The 14,316-nt window shown below is 36.3% G+C and overlaps 1 protein-coding gene across 4 annotated transcripts; it reads right to left on the bottom strand.

The window, feature by feature from the left end:
- Positions 1 to 6,215: 6,215 nt before the first annotated feature.
- On the bottom strand, positions 6,216 to 12,711 carry LOC104091977 (inositol-tetrakisphosphate 1-kinase 3-like). 4 transcript variants are annotated; one of them, XM_009597429.4, is made up of 10 exons: positions 12,092 to 12,711; positions 10,331 to 10,412; positions 10,065 to 10,097; positions 9,008 to 9,128; positions 8,748 to 8,840; positions 8,400 to 8,507; positions 8,121 to 8,297; positions 7,127 to 7,182; positions 6,885 to 6,969; positions 6,216 to 6,771 (listed from the first exon to the last, which is right to left on the bottom strand). In XM_009597429.4, exons 1-10 carry the CDS (start codon positions 12,283 to 12,285, stop codon positions 6,701 to 6,703), a joined length of 1,020 nt encoding a protein of 339 aa, XP_009595724.1. In that variant the 5' UTR covers positions 12,286 to 12,711; the 3' UTR covers positions 6,216 to 6,700. The 4 variants fall into 4 exon arrangements, with proteins under 4 accessions (XP_009595724.1, XP_033510913.1, XP_018624914.1 ...); XM_033655022.2 differs by lacking the exon at positions 12,092 to 12,711 and adding an exon at positions 9,677 to 9,863 and having other exon boundaries at positions 10,331 to 10,418; XM_018769398.3 differs by lacking the exon at positions 10,331 to 10,412 and having other exon boundaries at positions 12,092 to 12,232.
- Between the last annotated feature and the right edge of the window lie 1,605 nt (positions 12,712 to 14,316).

The following is a 14,316-nucleotide window of genomic DNA, read 5'->3' as shown; positions in this document are numbered from 1 at the left end:
AACATCACAGCATTAACCCTATAGGCAGGATTTTTACCTCCACTTTATAGCAAGTATAAAATAAGAACCATTTTTCATTTTTACTAATACCCCAGAATTGTTATTACAAATAATTATTACAGACCCAGAATTGAATGTAGTAAATTACAGAATAAATATAACTATAGAGAGCCTACAACAGACCCAAATACACCTGGATAGGCTAGGCCTTCAACAGCTCCAAAAAATAATAGCCAATTGTTGAGTGATTCACCTAGTGAACATATATCAAGGCTGAGCATACAAAACCCAATACCATAGTTCGTCTGAGTTCCCAAGGGCTTCAAGAACCCAGGGCAATGCTCACACTAGGGAGGTTGATCAAAAATAAATCAGGGAAAGATTAGGGATCGGGTCCTAGTGTGTCAGAGTTCGCAAGGGTCTCACATGAACCCTGAGCAGTGCTCACACTAGGGAGGTCAAAGGACAGAACCTAAATATCCTTGGCTTTCAGCCGACTAAGAAAAAGAATTCAGAAGGACAAGATAGTAAAGGAATAAAATGGAGTCAAGGTATTTCACTGAAGGACATGATTCAAATTGAGCATATACACACAAATAACATGCATGCTTGAACCTAGGCAGACTTAGTCAAGTTTCAGGAAATAAACTCAATCACATGCTAACAAGACAAGTCATAGGACAGATTTATAATGATAAAGGGGGATTCAGATTAAGTTAAGTGCAAAAACTAGTGTCATAAGAAGAAATCAATTAGCAACAGATAAGGACATGTTAGGAACTAATTATGGCAGTTACTAGGGGTGTCAAAATATAATAAAAATAAAGTCAAACATGCCACATTATGATGCACTCAGAAACAAACTTGTTATCCTATTAAGGAACACATCTATACCTAGTTAACTATTCTATAGCAGGAGGAGATGAGAACATGTTCAAAGAGAAAGATAATAACAAACTTAAACTTCAAGAGATTGCTATCGGTGACATATAGGTTAAGCAGAATCGAACTAACAAACTCAAAGTAGATTTAAGCATGTCTCAAACTACAAATGTAGTAGCATTTAGGATAACATAGTCTAATTGAAGTAGCACATTAAATAAATAATCAGAATAAAATGGCAGAGATATGATAACTCACCAGTTAAGATGAAGCAAGGAAGAAGAAAATCCAACAGTATTGTGAGTATCACCAAACAAAGCAAGAACTTAGCAATTTCTGGCCTTGTCTGTTAGCCGGCCAGGAATAAAAAATACTAAACAAGTGTATTCAAGAATGAAAAACGTACAGTCTTAGTTTATAGTATTTTTTTTAAGGATTTTCGAACTTAACCAAAGGGGAGTGGGTAGAGGTTTAAATAGCGTAGGAACTAAACACATAAATACGGAAATATAATTAATTCAAACAATCAGTAAAGAAGAAAAATTTTGAAACCCTAGTTTTTAGGTAAACTCCACAAAATCGGCAGAAAATAAAGGCAAAGAATCACATATTATATAAAATGAACATAGACATGAATAGTATTCACAAAACATAGAACCGAACCAGATTTGGTTCAAATTAAAAGGATCTGAAACCCTAATTTAGGGCAAGTAAAAATAATCGGCAGAAATAGACAGATTCATATATAATAAGGCGAATATATACGAGATAGTACTTAATATTAAAGCTTGAACCAATTTCGGTTCGAATCAAAGAGAATATGTAAACCCTAACCTTAGGGTTAAGTATGAATCAACAAGATACGAACAAATCAGACTCACACGGTGCAAAATAACGTGTTTGGACTTAATATCGTCCAGATTCAAGAGATGACGATTAATATTATCTTGCATCTTGCATATTCCTCTAATTTCCTATAACAACTTTTATATCCGTATAACATCAGAGGGTGCTTTCGAAAGCAGTTTTGTTAACTATGATAATCAGTTGAAAACATTACCAAACACACCCAACCCGTTGAGTAGTTGTGTCCATGATCTATCTCCATAACTCTTAAGGATTTGTCGTAATTAGGCTGTAGTCATTTGACCTTTTTCCTTTTGCCTGAGCTTTTCCTAAACTTATGTTCTTACGACCTTTCCTCATCAACAATTTTTCAGCTCTTGTACTAAACAATCGCTGCCCTAGCTTTGTGGTAAGGATACAACTTAGAGAATAACTTATTCTATTGATCTAATATTCATTCATAGTGGTTAGGCGGACAGATAAAGAGGATCATCACCTTACTTAATAAAGGGCTTATGCGAAAGAGAGCATTGCTTCCCGAGAAGATAGTTCGCTTTCCTACGATCCATGCTCTAGCTCTTGACTCATACGACGCTGACATTGGATAAGTTAGTTTAGTTTCTTTTTTCTCAAGGCAATAGCCTTTAATGTCGATACCAATTAGATTAATCTACCAATATACCTATTTGGTGTCGTTTACGCATAGGCAGATGCACATGGGAGGGGGTGGGTTCATGTGAACCCATCATCTTCTCCGTAAATCATATATAGTACCAATGAATTTCAGCTCAACTATTTAATTAGCACAGGTGAACCCAAGCTCAAGTGATCATTTTAGTGCATTTGTAAAGAGGTGCACCTTCTACCTTTCAGTTAGGAGTTCGGTCCTGTACACTTTCTTCTTTTTTAAATTATATTTTAATTAACAAATAGGGTTAAATCCTCATGCCCCTATCGTTTTTTCTAATTAAACACTCTATTTTTGTTTCTTTTTTCCCCTTTTTTATGGGTTACATTTTTTTTTCTTCTCTTTCTTTAGTCTTTATTTTGAATTATGAAGTTGCTAAACCAAAAAATACATCTCTCAGACACCCTCTCGGAAACTCAGCTCTTTGGAGCTCATGGTGCACTCATGCTTTTAAAATCCTGAATACGCCGGTTTCCTCCATAATACACTATAATTTCTACCTTTTCCCCATTATATTTTCTCAAGGATTTTGTTCCGTGGAATTATATTTTTTATTTTTAAAAATTTGTATTGTAAAGATTAGTCCACTAATGAGCAAAAGTTAGAAGAAGGAAAGACTTTTGGTACGACTGAAACCTTACACCTAAGTGATATAAGGTGGAGTCTCAACTCTCAACCACTTGAATGCAACTCCAATACTTCTTTTGAGACTACTATTAATAAGTTGAAATTTGAAATTATAGTAAATAATTCACAAATCTTTAAATAGAATTACAATAACACGCATGTAAGAATGAATAACGTTTCAGTTATTGAGATTAATAGCATGTTTGGCCAAATTTCAAAAATCAGCTTATTCTGAGAAGTGTTTTTATTCAAAAGTACTTTTTGATGAGAAGCAATTCGTGTTTGGCTTGTTAATTGAAAATCACTTCTGAGCGGCAACTAGTGTTGGCCAAGCTTTTAAAAAGTGCTTATAAATATATTTTTCTCAAAAGTTTTTTTCAAAAAAGTGCTTTTAGAGAGAAACTATTTTTTTCTGCTTCTCCAAAATTATTTCTGCTTCTACTCAAAAGTATTTTTTTTCTTCTAAAAGTTTAGCCAAACACTTCAACTTTGAAAAAAAAAAAATATTTTTCGCTTTGAAGAAGCTTGGCCTAACATGCTATAAGGAAAGGGAAGATCCTTCAGATTGATTTGGGCCTGAAACAAATGAAGATCAACCCAGTCTCTTCTAGGCCCAGAGGCTCTATAGGCCCAATTTCCTAATACGACGGCGTACGGACAGCAAAAGTTAAATTAGCAGAAGATAACGAAGGCAATCCAAATTCAAAGGTTCCAAACAGAACCAGAAAAAAAGAAGAAAACCTGTGGAGTGAAAAAATGTCAGCCTCGGCGATATTCGGGTTGAAAATGGCGGTGTTGCCGCGTTCTTCAACTGCATCAACCACCGGACTCTATGGCGGAGCTACCAAGTTGGCGGCGGCGCCGAAAAGTTTTGGAGGATTGGCAATTGAGTGTTCGTCAAGGCCACAGAAGAAGGCCACAGCTCACCACAAGAAGACGCGGCCACGCAAGACTCAAGCTTGGGACATTCGACGTGGGCCCGCTGTTTATCCTCCATTGCCTACCTTACCTCCTGAGTGGTCATTTGCTACTGATGAATCGGGTCAACCCGCTTCTGCTGGAGCTTCGGAGCCCAAAACCGAGTAATTTTCTGTAATTGTTAATTTGTCATTTGCGCTTTGAATAATGGTATTTTCCATTTGATACTTGAGAATTTTCACTTACTATTTTGCTCTTGCCCGTTGAATGTTACTACTTGTTCAATTTTAGTCTTTTAGGCTTTGGCAGGTGATTAGAACTGTTTATCATAATTACGAGTTTCTTTTCGACGTAATGAAGTAATTATACAAGTGCGATTATTATAGTGTGGTCTATGTGAAATTGTGACTACCTAACATGTTCTAAAAAATGTCTTTGCTTGTGCTAACACAAAACATAGATGATAAACCGTGTACCTTCCGCTCTAAAGTTGTGTCCGTGTGACCTATAACCTATAAATTATGAGTTCGAACTGTGTAAGCAGTTACTAATATTTGTATTACATCATATTCTTTGGGTGCGGCCCTTCCCTGACCCTATACTTAGCCTTTTTTTTTTGACCTTTCTAATGCTGAAAGATATCCTAGTAGTTGCTTAGTCGACCTAAGCAAGATTTTCAATAAATTAATATGTTATGCTATAAAGTCAGCTAGTTAACTTCGTTTGGTTTATAACTGGTTAAAACTCCTATTGATGTAAGATGACTCGATTTTAAGCCTAACTTCCCTTTCTCTCTTTCTTTGTACAAAAATGTTTTAGAAAGCATGAAAATATTCTGATTTTTATAATGCATATTCTTATACATCAGCTAAATCCCAAGTAGGAGAATTGATTATACGTTGCTAATGCTCTTCTTCCTGTCATATTGGTGAGTGGAAATGGGAGTAACCTAGTGACCCGGCATGGACAAAACTAGCCAAGATTAGGGGTCAAATTGTGATACACTAATGCTTGCAAATTCCAGATATCTCTTGTTTTGGGTTTTTGAGTCTACCAAGAACACAGACTATTCACTTTTGTGGACATTGTAAAGAATGCTTACAACAAATTTGTTAAACTGCCAATTCAGAGTTTGCTAAATAACATAACCTCTTATTTCTCCGGACTAAGTCTTAGAAACAGAAAACCGAAGGGAGAACAACGAAGGAACAGCGTCGCAAATTGCAAACTTGAGTGTAAAAGCGAGCAATACCCATGTTTCCCGAGGAACAAGAAATGTAGAATCAAACATTTCTCCATTTTTTTACGTTTTTGTCAGTTAAAAAAGTTCTATCAGAAAGCATTTTCCCCAACAAATTGAATATTTTTTGAAAAACGAAAGTTTTTTCTCCTTTATCACCTTTTCGTTTTATACGTGTTAGAACTTACTAGAGTGTTTTCAAGAACACATTTAACTACTCTTGTGTTGGGCATATTATGTTTGTGCTACAAATCCTGCTTATTCAGATGCTTCATCAGAAGAGCAGAGGCAGGCAGGGGTAAGGACTCCATTGCAGCATTAAGTAAGGAGTTGGAGGCGTACTTATCGAGGAGCAACTCGATGATGGTGTCGAGCAAGTGGAGCACCCCACTCAAGAAGAAGAACAACCTCAAACTCTGAGTATATGAGAGAGGCCAAGGGTAGAGTCATGTAGGTACCCTTCCACAGAGTATGTCCTAATCAGTGATGAACGAAAGCCAGAAAGTCTTAAGGAGGTGTTGTCCCATCCAGAAAACAACCAGTGAATGAAAGCCATGCAAGAAGAGATGAATCTCTACAAAAAAATAGCACGTATAAGCTGGTTGAACTTTCAAAGGGTAAAAGACCACTCAAATGCAAATGGGTCTTTAAACTCAAGAAAGATGGAAATGGCAAGCTGGTCATATACAAAGCTTGATTGGTGGTAAAAGGCTTTGAGGAGAAGAAAGGTATTGCCCTGGTTCTAAACTTGATAATCTGAACATTAATATAAGTAAGCACTCTGGTTAAACCGTTAAAGCTCGTCAAAGCTCTCGAGCTTTTACATCTTGGATTCGAAGTCTCTCCTTTGCGTTTAACACGCTAAACTGTGTTGCAAAGCTAAGGTGATTCAGAAACATTTTCATCGCAACAGCAGCAGCAGCAAATTCAGTGTAATCCCACATAGTGATGTACAGGGAGAATATGTACGCAGATCTTACCCCTATCTAATCTAGCGGAGATAGAGAGGCAAGAGAACACGAAAAGCCAAACTTCCCCAAGAGTTGGAGTAGAACAGAAAAGTCAAGAATGTACATGTATGTTCCTACTGTAAAAGGCATTTTTACAAGGTGGCATATCTTTTGACTACTTATCAAAGACCACCCATCCGAGAATGCAGACACAGCAGGGCTATCCCTACAAAATTCCACCCCAACCAAAAGAAAGAATAGAACTGCTCTATGCCCCCCAAAAAGAAGGGGAAAAAAAAAGACAGCGGAAACTAAGCTGGATCCCAAGGTCAGCAATTGGATTTGTGTTTCCAAAGAGCAACCTTCATCCAGCATTCTTGCTAGAAGGCTAATGGAACTTCTCTGCACTTCACCACCGCATCTTCTACCAGCTTTTAGGAATTGCACAGTAATCAGTTCTATCCTCCACGTACTGGCGGGTGGATAAATTCCTTCTGATACTTTCACTGGAAATAATAGTTAACCAGAAATGGATTTCTCAATTCCTCATTATCTCTGCTTCACCAGGCTGAGGAGAAAATCAGTAAATATGTGTTCATATTCTGGCATTTTCCCATAACCTGCAGCAAATTATAAATATGTTGTAGTCATGACTTTCAGGTGAAAATTTTCTCGACAATCTAACTACTTTTAACACTAGAGAGTGTAATTCCCCTTAGAAGGCTTTGCTTACCAGGAAAGTAATTAATATCTATGACGTAAAACCGATCTTTGGTCCCAAGCTCCCTAATTATATCCAAGTTGAAGAGCCGGAGACCCTGCACAAAACATTGCAATAATATTATATAGAATTTTTGCCTTGTGTCACAGCAGAACAAAAAACATGAAGACAAGAATATAGAAACTGTAAAACAAGCACCAATCATCATTTCCAACACAGATCATTATGGAAAGAGAAAACAGAAAGTAACGTACCAGTCTGCGCCGAAGTTCCTTAGCAAGCCTCTCAAGTAATGGCCGTGGAGGAAGCTCTGCAAAGGAAAAAAAGTGAAAATAATCATATGACCACTTTCTATGATTTACTTCAGGTCTCTACAGCTACATATCCATAATTAAATGCTATCTCCACAACACGTATCTTGCCGAGGAGTATACTATTCACCAAGGTAAGATGGCAATCACTGGTCCGATTCACTAAAGTGAAGTAAATACAGTATGTAACAGAGCTCTATATCTTTAGCTTCTAAACTTCGGACTTAGAGACTGAGTGCTCTATCTGCTAACGACTTCAAACAGAATTATATACCAGAGCACCATCATGACTGAATACCTTCTTAAATAATCCTTTCTTCCTTGTAAACCTTATAATACAACATCGTCACAATGTAATTCATCTAAAGCACTTGCAAGAACTGATAGAGGAAGGTTATTAACCAGCAAATACTCTCTACATCCCAGTTAATCAAACCTACTCTAAATTGCAGGGTTCAAGAATAAAATATTAAAAGCATTAGTGTATTGTGTTTGTTAAATAAGTGTTTAAACAATAGTCTAAAATGTTGAAGCAAGAGCATTTCCATTTCAAGGAGTAAGGGACAGATTTTCTGATGAATAAATTAAGAAAAAGCCCTAGTTTATTGGGGCGAAGAAAGTGCAAAAAGGTAAAAGCTTGTCACCAAAGGTTCAAAATCATAGTTAAAGGAACTCCTCCCAAATTCCTGTGACCCCATGATCCCAAAGTTTTTAGCAGGTCATGGTCCTAGAGAATTATCAACAAGATATGCCTTGAGAATTAGGGAAGTCCAACTCTTCAAATGATTAAATAAAAAAGAAATATAAAAAACAACTTATTATTCATCTGTTTATTCTTTTGGTGTATGCCATAACGGTGCATCTATATATCTAAAGCAACTATGATGTATTCAATTTATCTAGAAACAGAGAGTAGTTGAGGGAAAAGATGGCTCACCCCCAACACAAGGGTCTAAATCTGCTTCATCAGCAGATGCAGCAGCACAAGAAACTCTTGGGAATCGAAAAACCCCAGGGTTTTTTGACAGCTCACGTTTGCTAACATCAGGTAAACTGAATCGTCTAACAACCTTAATTGCTTCCCCGACAATGTATACCTTAAACAGAATTCCTCCTACAAACACAAGGAAAAAAAATACATAAGCAGCAACTAGATGACTCATAAAACAACTGCACATTGAAGACACAAGTTCAATATTTCAACTAATATACGTACCATGGTTGATAAATTCCTGTAGGACAAGTGGGGGTTCAAGCATCTGAAGAGAGAACTTATCATAGGCTAGCGACAACTCATGGGACTTAGCAGCCAAAGGCTTTGCAACTGAGAAGATAAAAGCAGCTTAATTCAGGAAAATTGTGTGAATGGATCACTTTGCCTACATATTGCTCAAGTTTGGAAGACGTCTTGTTCAAAGTATTCAAATGCGTCCCCAGTAAGTTACACAGCTTCAATTTTGATGCCTACACCTACCTTTACCGAGGTATGAAGCTTATTGAGTTTAAAAAGTGGCAACTGCCCACAGATCAGTTGATAAAAGACGAAGAGGAAAAGAATACATACCAAGAGGAAGTCTCAGACCAGCTTTACTCACTGCATCTGAAATAGATGAAGAATCTTTCTCAATAACCAGTTGCCTTGGAACACCAACTTTCCCTATCAAGCAATCAAAAACAAGTTAATCCTTCTTTTTTTCTGGTTATATGGTAAACCTCAAATCCCCAGACAGCAGCCCGACATTGGCCAATCATCAATGGCCACAATTGCATGTAACCTAAGCAGTAATAATTATCAAATGGTCATAACAAGACAGGAAAAATTACCGTAGCTATCCGACAAGTTCAGGTCTGCAACATCTTCAAGCATGTATTGGCGATTGTATACATGCTGTATGGCATCCGGAGGGTCGAGAACTGTGACATCTGGATGTGTTAGCCTATATTCCTTCATATAAAGCAAAGAAAGAGGTAAGGAGGAAAATAATAGTGGTTCTCCAATACATAGTCAGTTGATTAAACTAGATGGCTCTACAGAAGCAAACAGCAGTTAAACCCCAGGATGTAAATAAGGTGATCGGAGCACATAGTGCATTCGCCTTTTTAAACTATGACAAAACTAGTATGAGATAACAGTGGAAATATAGTAGCAACAAACAGTCCGATTGAGTTGTGACTTTCAGTTCAAGTAGAATAAATCTACCATTTCACCATAAGAGAATAATGACCAAAATAAGTGTATTAAGAGTTGAGACAATTATTTTCAGCGCAAGAGCACTCTATCAGTGAGCTATTACGCACTCTTTCAAGGGTGGCTATTCTCACAGCTGCACTTAACGGTCATTCTTCTAAAAGAACAGACTCAAAATTTCATGATCCAGCACGGTCAAGTAACCAACACGCAAGTCAGATAAGACAACATCAAACAACAACAACAACAGCAGTGATCCCAAGCAAGTTGGAGAACATCAAAGCAGCACCTAAAAGGAAAAATACCGAAGATTATAAAACATTGATTAGGTTAGTGCTCTCCTCTTAAGCTGATATAAGGATTGGTGATGAGCCTGGAAAAACAGAATCCATTTATGGAAACCAGGAATCCTATCTGCAATCAGCTAATCTGTCCACGAAGGAGACATATTTTCACTGTCCACGATTCATGACCGAGGGAAGAGATAGCAGTCTGCAAGTTATGTCAGATGGAACAAGTTTAAGCAAAAAGACAGCTCGTCTCACCAACCACTGCCAATGCATGTCTAATCCACGTAATTGCATATATTGTAGCCTATAATTATTACAGATTTGTCCAAACATGCATGTCAACTGTTTCTTACAGGATTCTGTGAATAACACACAAAAAAAGAAAGCTTTCAAATGAACCAACCTCGAGAATACGCCGCCACTTGCTTCCTGACAACTGCAAGAAATACAGAGCACGAGAATGTCAGAAAAGACAGACGGTGACATATTCTAGAACGACATTCTCAGGGGAGAAGCTATAACGCTTAGCTATACAGGCATATACACGCAAGAAAGTAAGATGTTTTGGAAAAGATATTTGATGATGTGAATAGAATCAAAACATAAAGCATATACATTCCAACAAGAAGGAGAAATACACTGAGGAATTAAAAAAGGTGGAATAGTTGCCTTATGGAGCACAATATCAAAAGGGCCTTGATCTGAAAGGGGTTTGCTCTGATCAATAGCAACAAATAATATTCCCTTAGCCCTGCATAATTTATGAGCAAGGTTAGCCACCAGGTTGCAATTGCATTTTGAATCTACTTGGACATTAGCGTAAGACTTGAGCAAAAGAAGTTTAGGTAGAAAATTGGTTGAAGCGAAATCCAGGTAATGGAATGGAGGAAAAGTGAATGGGATCATCATTCATCAGTTTTAAGTTTAATTTCAGTTCTGGTTCTCGGAGACATTTGTAACTGTAGTTAAATGACCAACTTTACATTTCAGAAAGCAGAATATAATAGGGGTAGTTCAACAGCAGCCATCATAGAGCATTCACAATCCAAAGTATGTAAATTACTTGCACAAGACTGCATTAGAGAGCACTATTTGATAATCACATGAAGGAATGGCAATTCAATGAGGCGGGACCAGGCAAAGAAAGCTAAAGTGGGGCATGGATGGCGAGACTCTTAGCAAAGATACGCCGGCTATATTTTCCTTCTCTCCTAGAAAAGTGGCACAAATGAACATGTTAGTTTTAGGTTTTCAGACCTCTGTGAATCTGTTCTTCCCCATGTCTCTCTTATCTCTCTACTCTCATTTAGTTCCATGTTCCTAAAGGCAGAATCTTCAAGAACCCAACAGAGAAAAGAATGAATGAGCTAATCAACCAGCTGGTCCACCTCATACTTAGAGGAGGTCACATGCAAACAAAATTTTCTTTGAAGCACTAGGTAATGCAATTCCAGCTTCTACCTAGTCATTAAGCCAAAAAGGGTGTCAATTCTAATGTTGCCAGAACTATGGTGCAAAATGTGTTCTCCTCACATGCCTAACGTCGTCCTCTTTTTGTAGAATTTTGGTCCATATACAACAGTTTACATGAAAATTGGCGGGGCAAGAATCGGAAACGACGGAAACAGATGAATGAAAATAACATTCAGTTTGAAATAGAATAATGGAACGATAGAAGGAAAATAAAAACATGGTAGGCGGGGCACCCAGTGATGGGAGTAAAGCTTCGACAACCCAAAACCACCTTGCCCGCACCATTGTCATGCCTAGATCAACACAGTCTTAGGGGTGCCAGAATCTGAAGAAATACCATCATCAAGAAAAGGAAAAACAGACTGGAAGGTTCAATTCCTCCCACCCCCGAAAAAAGGGAAGGAAATAATCCCTCTGCTCCTAAAGAATGGGGGTTGGAGTGCGAGCATCAGTGCATCTAATTTTCTTTGTATATGTGTACATCAATTCCTTAATTTAAAATTACTATAAATCACAAATTTTCATAGTTAAAAAAATTTAACAAGTATTGATAAACAGTAGTCATGGAAAAAGATGTTTAACCCCAAATAGTAAATGTGCTGTATGGAAAAGAGGGAGAATAAATAAAACCTGAACAACAAAGACACTTACAATCAATTGAAATGTCCACTAAGTCCACTATGACTAATTAACACAGCATTAGTTAAGGGTCATTTCATAGAAAGCGACCAGTAAATCAATTAGTAATATTTTCAAGAATTTAAAATTCATATATACTAGCACCAAAAATATCTATCTGTCAGAGGTTACAGACCCTCCAGAATGTTCTCCAGCTATGTTGGCCACACAAAGTAAAAATGGAATATTCTTATTCCCATAATCTACTACTGTTCTAAATTCAAGAAGCTCAAATATTTCTATGAAAATGAATCAACAGAAAAAAGAAGAAAAGATTACCTAGCAAGACATTCAAGCTTAGGCTGCAAAAAGCTCTTAGTTTTCTTGGAAGTAAGAGCATAACCCACCACTATAGTTTTCTTGGACTGTACTAACCCACCACCTACCATTTCTGTTTGATTTTCCTCTGTGTTAATTTCTTCCTCCTCTTCCACTCCCCTCTTGTACCCAACTATTTCACCCTTCATCCTCATTCCCCTTAACCCACAAATCTCACTCTCCTTATTACTACACCAACCAATTCAAGAAAGAAAATTTATCCAAAATAATCAAAAGAGATTTTAAAAAGTTTAAGTCTTTAATACCAGAATCACAAATTGAAAAGCTTGTACTAATCTTTAATCCCAGAAACAAAAACAGAAAAAGTTAAGATCTTTGAACCCGAAAACCCAAATAGAAAAGAAAAAGAAAGTTGTGATCTTTCTACGTTTTGTAGCTTGGGTTATCCTTAAAAGGATTCTTGAAATGGCGATATAAGCATGTGGAAAGTGCTTTGCTTTAGAAGAGATGCCGGAAATGAAAGGAGAGAGAGAGAGAGTAGAAGAGAGTCGGATATATATAGGAGAGAGAAATGGGGATACACGCGTATAGATTTGAGAAGTGATAGAAATTGCTTGGGTGGGTGTTGTTATTAGCTGTAACAGTAAATATTAGACTGCTCAAACGCAACGCGTGGATGTATTTATAGGGGATATAACGCTTCTATACTCTATACACATAAAGTTTGGCTCATACCTTAAAAATGGGTAAATACATAGCAAATTTTGCACTTGTTTTTTAAGTGAACTAAGTATAAAATATCTAAAATCAAAGTTTTTTGATATTTTTAAGTGTTTTATGGCCCATAAGAACTTACTTTGTGGGCTTATTATAGATCAATTCACGCGGGTTGATGAATCGTTTCGAGCTTAGTTCAAAAAGTAAACGCTTGATGTTTAATTCGAGAGCTTGCTGATAGGTCAATTGTTGTGAATTGTCGGTATAGGGTCTTGTTGATGGGCTGTGTAAAATTATGTTCAAGGGGTGATTGTTAGGTGTACGAATAAAAGTTTCACATTAATAGTTAGGAAAAAAGTTACATAAAAAGTGCAATAAAACTCTTAGACATGAGGCCTTTTCAAGAAAATCTTATAATTTGACCTAAAACAAATAATATCATGTCATAATAATATTTGGTTGGTCTATCTCAACATTTGCCAAGTAGTGTGTTAATATCTTTTCTTCTTTTTACTGCTTTATAAAATAGTTGCTAATTCCACCGTATGAATGCTTTACATATATTGTTACACTATGCCATGAGGTTCACCTAATTGATTGAGGTTTCTAAAGTTAACAACAAATCTATAAGCATAATGTTTGCTGTTTCTAAGATATTTTGTGATAATCAATTATGTTGGAAGCTTACCCTTTAATCTACACCCTATTAGCGTTTAAAAAATAAAACGAAAATACGTAAATTTAACAATTTATGTATGTTATGCATTTCTGAATTGGTAAAATTCTTTTCAGAATTTGATTGAGGTGTGAATCACGAGTTATGATCAGTAATTATTATGCGTATGTAATAGAAATTACTTTACTATTCTATAATGAATGGAATCCACATGGTCTTCATGTGTTGGACCTTATCTTGAATAGTTGGACATCATTTTCCTGATATGTTTATTTAACATCACACTACGTATCACACACACACACATATATATATATATATATATATATATCATTTAATTAATATCTTATTTAATCACAATAAAATCAAGATTTGTTTACCATAATTTCGTACCAAGTTGGCAACGTGCATATCCTACCCTGAAGTTTCTTTTTTTTCTTTTTCTGTGCTTTTTCTTTATGTGGAAGATTCTATTGCTTGAGTTGATCCTATATGTCAGCTTGGGATAAACAATTATATACATAAAAATTAATTTTTTAATTTCTTCCAAATAGCAACAAAAATAGACTACTATTCTCTAACTTTCGCCCCAATTGTTAATACTCTAGATAAATTTCAGAATTATATCTAATGTTGTATGACTAGCTCATTGCAGAATATGCAACTCTAATTATACAAAAATAAGGAATTGACCAAAAAATATTTATAGAGATAAAAACTAACACTTTTATGCTAGCTCTATGTTCCAAGTTCCAACTCTATGAATTTGGCCACCAACTGTAATTTGCTAGGTTTTTGCGAATTCTACATCAACTCTAATGACTATGTTAAT

This window comes from Nicotiana tomentosiformis, chromosome 4 (genome assembly GCF_000390325.3).
Source record: "Nicotiana tomentosiformis chromosome 4, ASM39032v3, whole genome shotgun sequence".
In the NCBI taxonomy this organism is placed as follows: domain Eukaryota; kingdom Viridiplantae; phylum Streptophyta; class Magnoliopsida; order Solanales; family Solanaceae; genus Nicotiana; species Nicotiana tomentosiformis.
The sequence above is the reverse complement of the archived record's forward strand: the minus strand, read 5'-3'. Positions and strand labels throughout refer to the sequence as shown.

Coding starts and splice junctions, on each gene's coding strand:
- LOC104091977 (XM_009597429.4), bottom strand. CDS start 12,285: ATGAGGATGAAGGGTGAAATAGTTGGGTACAAGAGGGGAGTGGAAGAG. Junction 9,129..10,064: donor AGTGGCGGCGTATTCTCGAG/GTTGGTTCATTT, acceptor CTTTATATGAAG/GAATATAGGCTAACACATCC. Junction 6,970..7,126: donor AGGAACTTCGGCGCAGACTG/GTACGTTACTTT, acceptor TGTTTTGTGCAG/GGTCTCCGGCTCTTCAACTT.